At 41.1% G+C, this 15,367-nt stretch overlaps 1 protein-coding gene and 1 pseudogene across 1 annotated transcript in view; one reads left to right on the forward strand and one right to left on the reverse strand.

Annotated features, from left to right (window-relative positions):
- LOC116661733 overlaps positions 1-15,367 on the reverse strand; it is a 708,679-nt pseudogene that overhangs the window by 332,966 nt on the left and 360,346 nt on the right.
- The window catches only part of LOC116661734 (trafficking protein particle complex subunit 9-like), a 167,503-nt gene continuing 165,237 nt past the window's right edge, over positions 13,102-15,367 (forward strand). The window contains 2 exon segments of the mRNA XM_032474262.1: positions 13,102-13,855; positions 13,858-14,134. Of these exon segments, the coding sequence (XP_032330153.1) occupies positions 13,561-13,855; positions 13,858-14,134 (572 nt within the window). The 5' untranslated portion in view covers positions 13,102-13,560.

A 15,367-nucleotide genomic window follows, 5' to 3' on the forward strand; every position in this document is an offset into this window, starting at 1 on the left:
CAGGACCCCATTTGGACAGTATGGGGGCATTGGGGATGGAGATCTGGGGAAAGGCGGGCAGCAGGTGTGGTGGGCCAGGAGGGTAGGCCCCGGAGAGTGGGCCTGCAGAAGGGTGGTTTGTCCCAGCCCACTGCCCCCACCGCAGGGCCCACCCAGGTCCTCCTGGCCCCAGGCACGCTTTCCGGTGGTACAAGCAGGAGCCCCAGCCGAAAAGTCCTCGGTGCCGGCGGGACGGGGAGGGGCGTGGCATGCGCAGACGCACAGACGCGAGGACAACAGAACCGCGGCAGAGGTGTGTGCAGCCAGGTGGGAGCCGGTTGTTTCTGGAGTAGCTCCCTGAAAATGATCACGGCCTGGAGTCTGGGCCGACGCTTACCAGTCTCCTCCGCTGGCGCAGCCTGGGAGGTGAAGGGGCGTGGATGGGGCACGGAGCCGGCGAGTGCGGTCTGAGCTGCGCAGCTGTGGAGGTGCATGGGTTAGGGGTGCTTAGTTGAGTCCCGGGCCACGAGGCCCATTAGGACCCTGAGGAGGGTCTGAGGCCACCGCCTGGTTCGTGGTGCTGTCACCTCTCCTTAGTAATCCCTGAACCCCGCGTCTTCCCTGACTCTTATTCCCGGGTTTGGGAAAGCGGGTGTGGACCCGGAACATCTCTAACAGGCCCTCAGACCATGGCCTGCTCCCTGGAGGCGGGTGCGGTGCAGTCAGTGGGCGGCAGCTGAGAGGAGGGGTGCCTGTCCTCAGGGGAAGCAGGTGGACTTGCTCCCATCTCCTCCAGGGCCTGTTCTCGGGGCAGCCTCTGCTGCCCCGGGTTCGGAGACACATATTAATGCCAGCCCGCTCCTGGGAGGAGGGTGCAGTGCTGTGTAGGGCAGCGTCAACAGCGGGCAAGGACTTGTGGAGGACCGGGCTCTAGCCCAGGGTAACTCACTCTCCTTTCTTCTCTTGCTTCCTCAGGTGGTGGCAGTAGCTGCTTTTCCAGTATAGGTTATTACCAGATATTGAATGTAAGTTTCTATGCTATAGAGAACATTTTTTAAAATCTATTTTCATATATAGTGGCTAACATTTGTAAGTCTCAAACTCCTAAATTTATCCCTTCCCACCCCCTTTCCCTGGTAACCATGAGATTGTTAACTATGTGTACGAATCTGTTTCTGTATTGTAGATGAATTCATAGTGACCTTGTTTCTTTCTTCTTTTTCTTTAAGATTCCACATGATATCATGTGGAGTGATATCATGTGGTATTTTTCTTTCCCCTTTTGGTTTGCTTCACTTAGAATGATATTCTCTGGGTCCATCCACCTTGCTGCAAATAGCATTATTTCATCCTTTTTAATGGCAGAGTAGTATTCCAATGCATAAATATACCACAATTTCTTTATCCTGTCATCTGTTGCTACATTATAGGATGCTTCTATGTCTTGCCTATAGTATATAGTGGTGCTGTGAATATTAGGATACAGGTCCCTTTTCAAATTGGAGTTCCCTCTGGATATATACCCAGAAGTGGGATTGCTGATTCATAGGGTAAGTCTATTTTTAGTTTTTTGAGGCATTTCCATACTGTTTTCCATAATGGCTATACCAAACTGCATTTCCCAGTGACAGTGTAGGAGGCTTCCTTTTTCTCCACAAACTCTCCAGCATTTCTCATTCATGATGGCCATTCTGACTGGTGTGAGGTTATACCTCATTGTAGTGTTGATTTGCATTTCTCTGATAATGAGAAGTATTGAGCATTTTTTCATGTGCCCATTGGCCTTATGTCTTCATTGGAGAAATGCTTGTTTATATCTTCTGCCCATTTTTGGATTGGGTTGCTTGTTTTGTGTTATGAACTTGTGTGAGCTGAGTATATACTCAGGAAATTAGGCCTTTGTCAGTCGCATCATTGGCAAATATTTTCTCCCATCCCGTAGGTTGCCGTTTTGTTTGCTTAAGGATTCACTTGCTGTGCAAAAGCCTGTAAGTTCAGTTGGGCCCCGTTTGTTTATTTTCTGCTTTTATTTGCATTGCTTGAGTAGACTGCCCTAGGAGAACATTGCTGAGAAGTATGTGAGAGAATGGTTTGCTTATGTTTTCTTCTAAGAAGCTTGTAGTGTCTTGTCTTATATTTAAGTCTTTAAGCCATTTTGAATTTGTTTTTGTGTGTGGTGTGGGGGAGTGTCCTAACATCATTGATTTGCATGCAGCTGTCCAGTTTTCCCTGCACCATTTGCAGAAGATACTGTCTTTACTGCAGCATGTGTGCTTGCCTCCTGTGTTGAAGACTAATTTACTGTAGGTCTGTGTTTATTTCTCGGCTCTGTGTTCTCTTCCATTGATCTATATGTCTGGTTTCATGCCAGTACCACACTGTTTTGATTATTGTATCTCTATAGATTCATCTGAAGTTGTGGAAGGTCATTCCTCCAGCTTTATTCTTTTTCTTTAATATTGATTTGGCAATTTTTGGTCTTTATGAGTCCATAGGAATTTTAGGATTATTTGTTCTAGTTCTGTGAAAAATGTCCTGGGTAACTTGATAGGGATTGCATGAAATCTGTTGATTGCCTTGAACAGTATGGCCATTTTAACAATATTGATTCTTCCAATCCAAGAGCATAGTATTTCTTTCCATTTCTTTAAGTCATCTTTAATTTCTTTAATCAGTATTTTGTAGTTCTCCATGCATAAGTCTTTCACCTGCTTGGTCAGATTTATTCGTAAGTATTTTATCATTTATTGGTTGTGATTTTAAAGGGGATTGTTTCTTTACTTTCTTTTCTTACTATCTCATTGTTAGTGTTAAAAAATGCAACTGATTTGTGCATGTTAATGTTGTATCCTGCCACCTTGCTACATGTTTTTGTAGTTCTTCTCTGTCCTTCTTTCATACTCTTCCCTTATGGGTAGCTGATTTTCTTTATTGTTACATTTGTGCTTCTCACTTGTTTTTGCATATCTAATGTAGGTTTTTGATTTATGGAGACCATGAGGTTCATATAAGTTGCTTTGTTACAATATCTGATTGTTTTAAAGTGATTGTCATTTAAGGTTATATAAGTTCAAAAAAGATCTGCTCTTTTACTCCCTCTCCATGCCTTTTTTGATTGTATTTTTTACATCTTCATATGCATCCTGTAAGTGTTTATTGTAAGTATAGTTTTTACAAATTTTGTCTTTTAGTCTTTGTAGTAGCTTAAGTGTTTGACTCACAGCCATTGCTCCATTTTTGCCTTTAAAGTGGGATTTCCCCCTTCACATAAGTTCTTACTTCTTGTTCTTTTTCATATAATGAAAACATTTTAATACTTCTTGTAACGTCAGTTTAGGAATGATGAACTCTTAGTTTTTGCTCATCTGAGATGCTTTTTAATTCTCTTTCAATTCTGATTAATAACTTTGCTGAGTAGTTGGCCTAGATTCCAGGTTTTTTACTTTGAGTACTTTAAATATATCATGGCTGTCCCTTCTGGCCTGCAGTGACTCTGCTGAAAGCCAGCTGATAGGCTTCCACTATTTGCCTCTTCTCATGACTACAGTGAAACCACAACTGACTGCTAAACAAGCATAAAAAAATAAAAGACTGGATCCTAGCAAAAGAAGATCTTCAGTGGAAACACAGCGACGGAACCACAGCAGGATGGTAGGAGGGGCATTCTCATGATATAGGTGGACCCCATATCCCTCACTGTGGACAACTCACAAGGTGAAGAATAAGTCACAATGAACCTCCAACAGGAGTGGGAATTATAAGCCCAGCATCAGGCTCCCCAGCCTAGGGTTCTGGCATTGGGAGGAGTAGGGGACCCCAGGACAACTGTTTTATTTTTTTAATATTCTTTTTATTTTATTTTTATATTGAGTTATACTCAGTTTACAATGTTGTGTCAATTTCAAGTGTAGAGCACAATTTTTCAATCATACGCTTATTCATTGTCACATCCTTTTCCACCATGAGCTACCACAAGATCTTGTATATATTTCCATGTGGTATGCAGTATAAATTTGTTTATCTATTCTATATATTCTTGTCAGTATGTACAAAATTTGAACTCCCAGTCTGTACCTTCCCACCCTCCTCTCCCCTGGCAATGACAAGTTTGTATTCTATGTCTGTGAGTCTGTTTCTGTTTTACATTTAAGTTTATTTGTTTTTTGCTTTTTTAAGATTCCAAATACGAGCAACATATGGTATTTTTCTTTCTCTTTCTGGCTTACTTCATTTAGAATGACATTATCCAGGGACATCCATGTTGCTGCAAATGGCATTATATTGTAATTTTCATGTCTGAATAGTACCCCATTGTATAGGCATATCACATCTTTGTCCGCTCATCTTCCTTTGGACATTTATGCTGTTTCCATGTCTTGGCTATTGTAAAGAGTGCTGCTGTGAACATTGGGGTGCAGGTGTCTTTTTGATGTCAGGTTCCTTCTGGATATATACCCAAGAATGGGATTCCTGGGTCATATGGTAAGTCAGTTCCTAGTCTTTTGAGAAATCTCCATACTGTTTTCCACAGTGGCTGCACCAAACTGTATTCCCACCAGAAGTGTAAGAGGGTTCCTTTTTCTCCACAGACTCTCCAGCATTTGTCATTTGTGGACTTTTGAATGATAGCCATACTGACTGGTGTGAGGTGATACCTCACTGCAGTTTTGATTTGCAAATCTCTGATAATTAGTGACATTGAGCATTTTTTCATGTGCCTATTGATCATTTCTATTTCTTCTTTGGAGAATTGCTTAAGTCTTCTGCCCATTTTTGGGTGGGATTGTTTGTTTTTTTTCATATTAAGTCATATGAGCTGCTTATATGTTCTGGAGATCAAGCCTTTGTCAGTTTCATCTTTTGCAAAACTTTTCTCCCATTCTGTAGGTTGTTGTTTTGTTTTGCTTATGGTTTCCCTTGCTGTGCAAGAGCTTGTAAGTTTACTTAGGTCCCATTTGTTTATTCTTGTTTTATTTCTATTGCTTGGGTAGACTGCCCTAGGAGAACATTTTGAGATGTATGAGAGATAATGCTTTGCCTAGGTTTTCTTCTAGGAGGTTTACTGTATCTTGTCTTATGTTTAAGTCTTTGATCCATTTTGAGTTTATTTTTGTGTATGGTGTAAGGGAGTGTTCTAGCTTCAGTGATTTACATGCTGTTGTCCAGTTTCCCCAGCACCATTTGCTGAAGAGCCTGTCTTTGTTTCATTATATGTTCTTGCCTCCTTTGTCAAAGATTAGTTAATGAAAAGTTTGTGGGTTCATTTCTGGGCTCTCTATTCTGTTCCATTGGTTCATATGTCTGTTTTTGTACCAATATCATGCTGTCTTGATTACTGTAACTGTATAGTATTGTCTGAAATCTGGGAGAGTTATTTCTCCAGCTTCTTTCTTTTTCTTCAGTAATGCTTTGTCAATTCTAGGTCTTTTGTGCTTCCATATAAATTTTATTATGATTTGTTAGACTTCTGTGAAATATGTCCTGTGTAATTTGATAGGGATTACATTAGATCTGTAGATTGCTTTGAGCAGGGTGACCATTTTAACAATATTGATTCTTCTACTCCACAAGCATGGGATATTTTTTCCATTTTTTTAAGTCTTCTTTAATTTCCTTAATCAGTGTTTGTATAGTTTTCCATGTATAAGTCTTTCACCTCCTTAGTTAGATTTACTCCTGATAGTTTATTACTTTGGGTGCCATTTTAAAGAGAATTGTTTCTTTACTTTCTTTTTCTGTTTACTCACCATTAGTGTAAAGAAATGCAACTGATTTTTGAATGTTAATCTTTTAACCTGCTACCTTGCTGAATTCTTTGATTATTTCTAGTTGTTTTTGTGTGGACCTTTTAGGGTTTTCTATATGTGGTATCATGTCATATGCATATAGTGGTAATTTTACCTCTTCTTTTCCAGTCTGGGTCCCTTTTATTTCTCTCTCTTGCCTGATTGCTGTGGCTAGGACTTCCAAGACTATATTGAATAGGAGTGGTGATAGTGGCCAGCCTTGTCTTGTCCCAGATTTTAGTGGGAAGATTTTGAGCTTTTCACCGTTGAGTACTATGGTGGCTGTAGCTTTTATTATGTTGAGATATGTTCCCTCTATACCCACAATGGTGAGAGTTTTTATCATAAATAGGTGTTGAATTTTATCAAAAGCTTTTTCTGCATCTATTGAGAAGATCATTTTTTTTCCCTTTCTTTTGTTGATGTGAGTATTACATTGATTGATTTGCATATGCTGAACCATCCTTGTGTCCCTGGGATGAACCCCACTTGATCATGATGTGTACTCTTTTTAATGTGCTGTTGGATTCTATTTGCTAGTATTTTGGTATGGATTTTTGCATCTATGTTAATCAGTGATAATGGTCTGTAATTTTATTTTTTTTTGGTGGTGGCATTGCCTGGTTTTGGTATCAGGGTGATGGTGGCTTTATAGAATGAGTTTGGGAATACTCCCTCTTGTTCAGTCTTCTGAAAGAGTTTGAGAGGGACTGGTATTAGTTCCTCTTTTTATGTTTGGTAGAATTCCATTGTGAAGCTGTCCGGTCCTGGACATTTATATGTAGGGAGGTTTTTTATTGCTAATTCAATTTCATTTCTAGTGATCAGTTTGTTCAAGTGGTTAGTCTCTTTTGATTCAATCTTGGTGGACAATATGTTTCCAGAAACTTGTCCATCTCCTGTAGGTTATCCATTTTGGTTCCATACAGTTTTTCATAATATTCTCATATGATACTCTGTATTTCCATGTTTATTGGTTGTAATTTCTCCATTTTCCTTTCTTATTTTGCTTATTTGTGCTCTCTTTTTTCTTCTTTGTGAGTTTGGCCAGAGGTTTGTCGATTTTATTTACTCTTTCAAAAAACCAGCCTTTGGTTTGATTGATTTTTTTCTATTTTTTAATCTCTATTTTATTTATTTCTCCCTGAGTTTTATTATTTCCTTCCTTCTGCTGACTTTTGGGTGTTTTTGGTCTTCTTTTTCTAGTCCTTTTAGCTGGTGGATTATATTGTTTATTTGAGATTGTTCTTCTTTTTTAAGGAAGGCCTGTATTGCTGTAAATTTCCCTCTTAGCATTGACATTGCTGCGTCCCATAAGTTTTGTGTGGTTGTGTTTTCATTTTCATTTGTCTCAAGGTATTTTTTAATTTCAACTTTGATTTCCTCAGTGATCCATTGGTTTTTTAATAGCATGTTGTTTAATTTCCATGCTTTCCTCTTTTTCTTCTTTGTTTCTCTGTAGTTGATTTATAGTTTCAATGGCATTGTGGTCAGTAAAGATGCTTGAGATAATTTCTTAAAATCGTTGAGGCTTCTTTTGTGCCCAAGTACATGATGAATCCTAGAAAATGTTCCATGTGAACTTGAAAAGAATGTATATCCTATTTTTGGGGAGTGCAATACTCTGAAAATACCCACCAAATCTAATTTTTCTATTGTATCATTTAATTTCTCTGTTGCCTTCTTTATTTTCTGTCTGGAAGATCTGTCTAGTGATGTTAATGTGGTGTTAAAATATTCCAACAATGATTGTATTCCCATCAATTTCCTCCTTTATCTCTGTTAGTAGTTGTTTTACGTACTTAGGTACTCCTATGTTGGGTGCGTATATATTAATGATTGTAATATCCTCATCTTGTATTACTCCTTTAATCATTATAATATGTCCTTTTTATCTTTCTTTATGGCCTTTGTTTTAAAGTCTATTTTGTCTGAAATCAGTACTGCAACACCTGCTTTTTTTGGCTTTTCCATTTGCATGGAATATCCTTTCCATCCTTTCACTCTCAATCTATATGTGTCCTTCTCCCAAAAGTGTGTCTCTTATATGCAGCATATTGAAGGTTCTTGCTTTATTATCCAGTCTGCCACTCTACGTCTTTTGACTGGAGCATTTAGTCCATTAACATTTACAGTAATTAATGATAGATGAGTATTTATTGCCATTTTGAACTTATTTTTGCATTTGATTTGGCATTTTCTCTTTGTTCCTTTCTTCTTCCTTTTGTGATTTGGTAAGTTTCCTGTGTATTATCTTGGATTTCATTTAGTTTGTTTGACTCACTTGTAAGCTTTTGGCTTGTGGTTACCCTTTTTTGTAAGTCTATTAACCTATTACTGTAAATGTTTGTACTAAACAGATAGTAATATTAGGTCAAACCCATCCTACCGAGAACACATTTTTTTTTTAAAGAAGAAAGAAAAACAAAATACTGTATGTTTTCTTGCTTCCCTCTCCCACTCTTAATGATTTAGATGTCTTCTTTTACAATTTTGTATTTATTCTATTTGTAATTCATGGCAGTCATCTCCTTTCCAGTTCTGAGTTTCTCATTTTTGTAGCATCCTGCTTCTTTCCTATTTAGAGTAGACCTGTCAATATTTCTTTTAGCATGGGTTTAGTGTTGTTAAACTCTTAGTTTTTGCTCATCTGTGAAGTTCTTTATCTCTCCTTCTATTCTAAAGGATAGCCTTGCTGGATAGAGTATCCTAGGCTGCATATTTTTTCATTCAGGAATTTGAATATATCTTGCCACTCCCTTCTGGCCTGTAGTGTTTGTGTAGAGAAATCAACTGAGAGCCTTATGGAGGTTCCCTTATAACTCACATTTGTTTTTTCTCTTGCTGCCTTTAGGATCATTTCTTTATCCTTGACTCTGGCCATCTTGATTAGGATGTGTCTTGGTGTGAGTCTGTTTGGGTTCTTCCTGTTTGGGACCCTCTGAGCCTCCTGTACTTAGATATCTGATTCCTTCTTTAGGTTTGGGAAGTTTTCAGTCATGATTTCTTCAAATACCTTTTCAATCCCGTTTGTTCTTTCTTCCCCTTCTGGAAACTCTATTATGCATAGATTAGCATGCTTTGTATTATCCCATATGTCCCTTTATTGTTTCCATTGTTTTTTATTTGTTTTTCTCTCAGCTGTTCTGATTGGGTGGTTTCTGTTGTCCTGTCTTCTAGGTCACTTATTCATTCCTCTGCATTATCTAGCCTGCTATGTACAGCTTTTAGATCACTTCTCATTTCAGCCAATGAGTTTACCAAATATACTTGGTTCTCTTTATAGTTTCTATTACGTTTTTGACATATTTTATATCTCTAAACACTATCTCTTTTAGTTCCTTCAGTACTTTGATCACTTCTTTCTTTGAAATCTTGATCTAGTAGGCCATCAATGTCTATTTCCTTGATTGTGCTTTCAGGGGATTTCTCTTGCTCTTTTAATTGGGAGTGGTTCCTCTGCTTCTTCATATTGCTCATACCTCTCTGGCACTGTGACTTAAGGAGTATCAGTTATCTATTGTGGTCCTTAAGGAGTGTATTTATTTATCTACCTAAAGCCTATGCAGGAATAAAACAGATTTTTTCACTTCTTTGTCTTTCGAAGAAGGTGATGTTCTGTCTGCATTCAGCAGGTGCTCTGGTTGGCTGAGTGGGTCCTGTAGATGTGAGTTTTGGTGTATTTGTTGGAGAGAGTGAGCTACGAGCATTCTTCCACTCCTCCATCTTGCTTCTAAACTCCAATATCATGTGTTTTTATAGCGAGAGGTATTACAGTGTTGAAAGCAGGGCTTGGTTCAGTTAAAAATGAGCTGAGGGCATGAGGGATGAGACATCCTCCATCCTCTCCCCTCCTAGGGTGAAACATATGACTGTCAATTTTGAAAAGATAGTCACAGTCCCTAACTAGCCCAGCTCAACTAGTGTATGTTAACAGGAGCAGCACCACCAGAGGCATTGGAGACCCAAGAATATTGCAGTCTTAAAGATCTCTTGGAAAATTTTTGTTCGGTTTTGGTTTTTTGTTTTTCTTAAAATGTGGGGCATACTACTAGTATAGAGGGAAAAATAGTTGTCAGGAAATGTTTTTTTCATATAACAGTTTCATTGCAATTTTGTTCACACACCATGAAGTCCACCCATTTAAATGGTACAATTTGGCGGCTTTTAGCATATTCACAGTGGTGCAACCATCATTATTCCAGAATGTTTTCATTGCTTCAAAAAGAGCTGTGGAAATGAATGACCCATCCAACCCTCCCCAGTTCTAAAGAAGTTTCTTGGCTGTTCCTGAGCATATATTAACTTGTTACATTCCATGAAAAATCTGGGGGGAATTCTAATCAGAATTGCATTGAATCTATATATTAGAATGGGGAGAATTAATGTCTTTATGACATAAACTTTTTCTATCCATGAGTATATCTGGGACCCTATCTTTTTATCTCTGTAGAGCGTGGCCCATGGGAAGTCCTTACTAATTGTTGGGTCTGTGAATGATGAGATTATATACATCATTAGTTGTGACTGTAGCCTTTCACAGAAGAGAAAACTAACCTCAGTGAAGCCAAGTGCCTCCCTGATGGTCAGAAAGAGTGACAGCCAGTGCTGGAGTGATCCAGTGGACTTGGTGCTTGCAACCAGTGTTCTCTCCCTCCTACAGCTAAGGAGATTACAGAGTTCTTTTAATTTTTTTAATGGTGTTGCTTTTATTTTTATTTATTTATTTGTTTCTTAAATTCTTATTTTTTATTGAAGTGTAGTCAATTTACAATGTTTGTTTCAGGAGTACAGCAGTGATTCAGTTATATTTATGCATATGTACACATATAATTTTCAGAGTGTTTTTAGTACAACTCATTACAAGAAATTGAATATAGTTCCCTGTGTTATACAGTAGGTCCTTGTCATTTATTTATTTTATATATAGTTATGTGTATCTGTTAATCCTAAACTCCTAATCTGTCCCTCCCCCCTTTCCCACCTGCTGACCACAGTTTGCTATGTCCATGAGTATTTCTAGCAGCATCCTTTTTGCTAGTAATATATGCTGGTTGGCTGCCTTCACTTTCATTAATTCCAACTTATCTGTAGGTGTTTTTCTTCTGGTGGGCCTGCATTTGGTTTGCACATGTGTTCATAGAGATCTGTATTTGGGAGAACTCCAGGCCTCGTGTAGTGCCTGGCACGGAGCTCCCGCTGAGCTCATGCTTCAACTGGGAAAAAACATAGTAAAGTTTGGAATTTCCAGTACGATTTAGACTTCTGGGTTTCTGTAACCTATGCTTATCCCACCTTAATGTTGGCTGCACCTGTAGTGGATCATTTGATGGAACTTCATGGTATGGCAGTGTAGAGACAGGGCTTCCTTTTTTCTAACACTCATTCTCCTGGGCCTCCCAGATCCTCCCCCAGCAGCGCTCAGGGCTGGCTTGGTGCTGCACTGAGGCAATATTTGTTAATAAGTCCCTTTCCTCATCTCTTCTGAGACTCCATTTCCTTCTCTGCACAGTGAGAGCTTGGACTAGATAAGTGCTTTTTGGTTTCTTTTAAACCCATGTCTCCTTTGGAGAAACCAAGAACTCAAATCCCTCCCCCACCCTAACTCTTCAGATTTTGATACGTCCTCCAAGGGGTGACACAGCTATTTGTGGAAAGTTGATATGATTTTGGTTCTTTCCAAGTGGTGCAGAAAAGACTTCAGAGATTTATTTCAGGGAGGGTGCAGGAGAGGGTCAGTATGTCAAACTTATTGGTATAAGCGCTGGAGCAGGGGCTTTGGTTTAAATACAGCCTCCGAATTGGCCTCTCTCTAATCTTGCACAATGTGATAAACCTCTCTTTTCCTCCGTTTCTTCATGTGTCAAGTTGGAATGTTATTATTTTAGGGTTTTCATGAAACAATATACACAGAAGTCATTAGTTTCTCAGTAGAAACATGACCTGTTAGGGAGTCAGGGATTTCTTTAAAAAAAAAAAAAACCTTGTCCATAGCATGCTGTCGATGTGTATTTTGAAGTTCCTGGAGGGTGAGGGTTGAGTCTAAAGTCCATCATGGGACAGGTGGCGCCTGGGTCTGTGTGCCCCAGATTGCCCCCTCCTCCCCAGTCCTCTTCCTCTCAGTCCAGGATGAAGTTCCTGCCATTAAAATTACACAGAGTTCTTGTGGATATGGCTTTTAATTTTATTGTTTCACTGGGGAGGGCTGCTGTCATGATTTCCGTGGTCAGGTTTTGGTGACCTGAAGGCTATGCAATTGGGGGTTCGTATTTAAGAAAAAGAAAACAAAGTTACAAATACAAAATTAGACCTAGGGTGGTGGCAGGGGCTCTTGGAAGTGGGGACAATTATCTCTGTTAGCTTCAGGTGCAGTGGCCTCTGGCCATGAGGACCCATCCTTGTGCTCTGGAGTTGGAGGGACCAGTAGGTTCAGTGGGAATGTTTACTGAGTGTATATCATAGGCTGCGCATTGTCCTATTTGTACTGTGTGTTCCTTATTTAAGACAGTGAGCTCATTTAATCTCAATAGCCTCTTTAAAAAATTAGACTTTTTATCTTGAGATGTAATGAAGATTCCCATGCAGTTGTAAGAGCTGATACGGAGACAGCCTATGTACTCTTTGCCCAATTTTCCTTAATGTTTCCATCTTGCAAGGTTGGGGTACAATTCATTATTGACTCACTAACCCTTTGAGGTTTGTGTTATTACTCCCATTTCTATTCGTGATTAAAGTGGGGTTTAGAGAAGCACACAGGCCTTCCCAGGTCACCCACATGGTTAGTGTAGAGTCGGGAGGGAAACGGGCTTGGGATTTCCAGACAGTACCATTATGATTGTGGCAGGGAGCAGCATTCACTTGCTTGTTTATTCATTCATTCAACAAACATTTATTGAGTACACTCTGTGGGTCAGATGCTTTCATACGGTTATCTAATTCTTCAGCAGTACTGAGAATCAGCTAACGTTTTCTTTTTTCATCTGTGAAAATTAACTCTCAGAGGTCATAAAACCTCCCAAAGGAAATACAGCTCATAAAGGAGGGATTAGTAAATTTGTACATCCCCCCTTTTATGCAGGTGGTAACCTAGGCATTTTGCATTTGCAATCTGCCTTGATCTAGATATATTCTTGTAAGGCAAGGTTTGTTTTTTGTTTTGTTTTGTTTTGTTTTTAATTGAAGTATAGTCAAGTTTAGAATGTTGTGTTAATTGCAATGTTTTTTCTTTTTAATTTTTAATTAATTTTTATGGGGTAATTAAGTTTATTTTTTGTTTCATTTTTTTATTGGAGATACTTGGGATTGAACCCAGGACCTCGTGCATGCTAAGTATGTGCTCTACCCCTGAACTGTACCCTCCTCCCCAGGGCGAGTTTTCTTATCCATTATTTTGCAGCATAGGAGTTCAAGTAAATTGGAGTTGAAATCCAGATCTTTCGATCCCACTGTGGTTCTTTTCATTATATTCTGCTGAGGGGTGTGGAAGCAGTTCCTTTGTTCATTCATTTATTCAGCATTTTTGAGCATCAGGGCCTGGCTAGATGTTGGAAACAGAAAACAAGAAATGACCCTTTTCTGCAGGGGCTGGAAGCCTAGACCAAGAGCAGGAAGGATAATGTGATCCTAGCTATGGTAGCCATGTGCAGACTCTGAGGACAGACTGCACCCCCAGGTTTGCTTGGGCTTCCCTTGCCTTCTGGCTGGTACACACAGGTCACCGCATCCCAGAGGGGCCTGCAGCCCACAGCATAGCGTGTACCTCAGTCTCCTCTCCCCTCTTGGCAGAGCCTGCAACATGAGCATTGCTGACTACGTGCAGTGTGCTGAGGACCACCAGACTCTCCCCATGGTGGTCCAGCACGTGGGGATTATCTTGGAGGAGAATCTCTTATGCATCTATAAACAGATATCCTCAGTGAGCCAGGTCAGGCTGTGCGGCTTCCAGCAGTCATTCTGTATCCACTACAGGTACCACTACCCACACAAGAACGAGTGGGTAGACTTCAAGACCCACCGAAGGGTCATGGGCCTCGTCACCATCACTGACCGCTTGGCCAAGGACTGGCTGCAGATCGAGGAGCTCCCTGTGCAGAGGAGATGTGTGGCAACACGCAGGACGATTCGTGGCTCTTCGTCTTTGTGCTGAAGGGCGAGCTCGCCGAGCAGCTGCGCACTGATGTGGCCTTGTACCCCAGCTACGAGGACTGTGGGATGGTGGAGAAGAGGATCAAGGACTTCATCGAGTCGCTCTTCATCGTGCTCGAGTCCGAGCACCTGGACAGGGCCACCAACAATTTTGGGGACAAGATCCCCCTCCTCTGCATCCCATTTGAGAAGAAGGACTTGGTGGGACTGGACACAGACAGCAGGTAAGCCTACGTGGAGTCCCGGCCGCCCTGGCTGTGTGCCTGGGTTGCTTTCCTACATCCAGAAAGGGATCAGCAAGAAGGGGAGCTGTCTTGCAGCCAAGGGGGGAGGGAGATGCAGCCTGACGGTTTTCATAGTTTTAAAAATGAATTCATCTTTAGTTCAGAGAGATCCATTTAGGGTTAGTTTGGATACTTACTCCCCCTTTCCAACCAAGACCCCTGGTGGGACCCCTGGAGTTGCTGTCCAATAGGGTAGCCACAGCCAAAGAGGCTGGGAGTGCTGGGGAGGAGGCTGGTCTAAGCTGAGATGTGCAGAAGGTCAAATGGACATCAGACACTGAGACTTGTCTAGAAAAAAGAATGTAAACTATCTTGATAATTTCTATATTTACTACATGTCAAAATGATAGTATAATACATATTACATTAAATTAGATCTGTTCTTAGAATCACTTTAAAGTATTTGTTTTTCTACTTTTTTAAATGTGGCAACTGGAAAACTTTCTTTGTGTGACTCTCATTGCATTCCCGTTGTCCTGGGACAGTCTCGTCCATTTGATGTATAGGTGAGGGGCTGAATCCCGAGACGCAGCAGATCGAGGCACTAGCTGAGCTGGGGGTGGAGCCCGTGTCTCCTGCCTCCCAGGCTGTTCTTCCTGCCCGACAGCCAGCATGCCAGGTAGGACATCAGAAACACCGCCAGGGATTTCCGAAGGAGCTCCTTACTCAGGGGAAGGCGTGTCACGGAGTATGGGACAGAGTATGGAAAAGTTCGTTCTCACTTTGTCCCTGTGATTAGGTCAGTGGCCCCACTTTGCCCCGGAATTGCAGACGAGCTCTTCTGGGCCATCTGCCCCCTCCGCCACCCTCTGCTCTGCTTCCCTGTGTGGCCATCGTGCCGTCCCTCGGGCAGAAGAGGGCGAGATGCCTTTGCTGAGAGGTGGTCCCCCTTTGCTGGGGAGAGCGAGGGAAGCTGTGTCCTCCGGCCTCGGGCCTCGGGCCCTGAGTCTGCTCTCCCCTGCGCTGGAGAGCACGCAAGCGGTCTCATAGGTGACAGTTGGTGGTCCTTGCACATCCTACCGGGCCCGCTGTAGAGTCGAGGCTCCGTAATTCTTGGACTTATCCAAGGTCAGACCATACTTTCTGGGTTTTGGTAAGTTGGAGGAGAAGACACCAGAGAATTGACAAAAAGAAAGTCCCGGCCAGCCCTGCGAGTGAAAGGCACAGGGGACC

This window comes from Camelus ferus, chromosome 36, assembly GCF_009834535.1.
Source record: "Camelus ferus isolate YT-003-E chromosome 36, BCGSAC_Cfer_1.0, whole genome shotgun sequence".
NCBI classification, from domain to species: Eukaryota; Metazoa; Chordata; class Mammalia; order Artiodactyla; family Camelidae; genus Camelus; species Camelus ferus.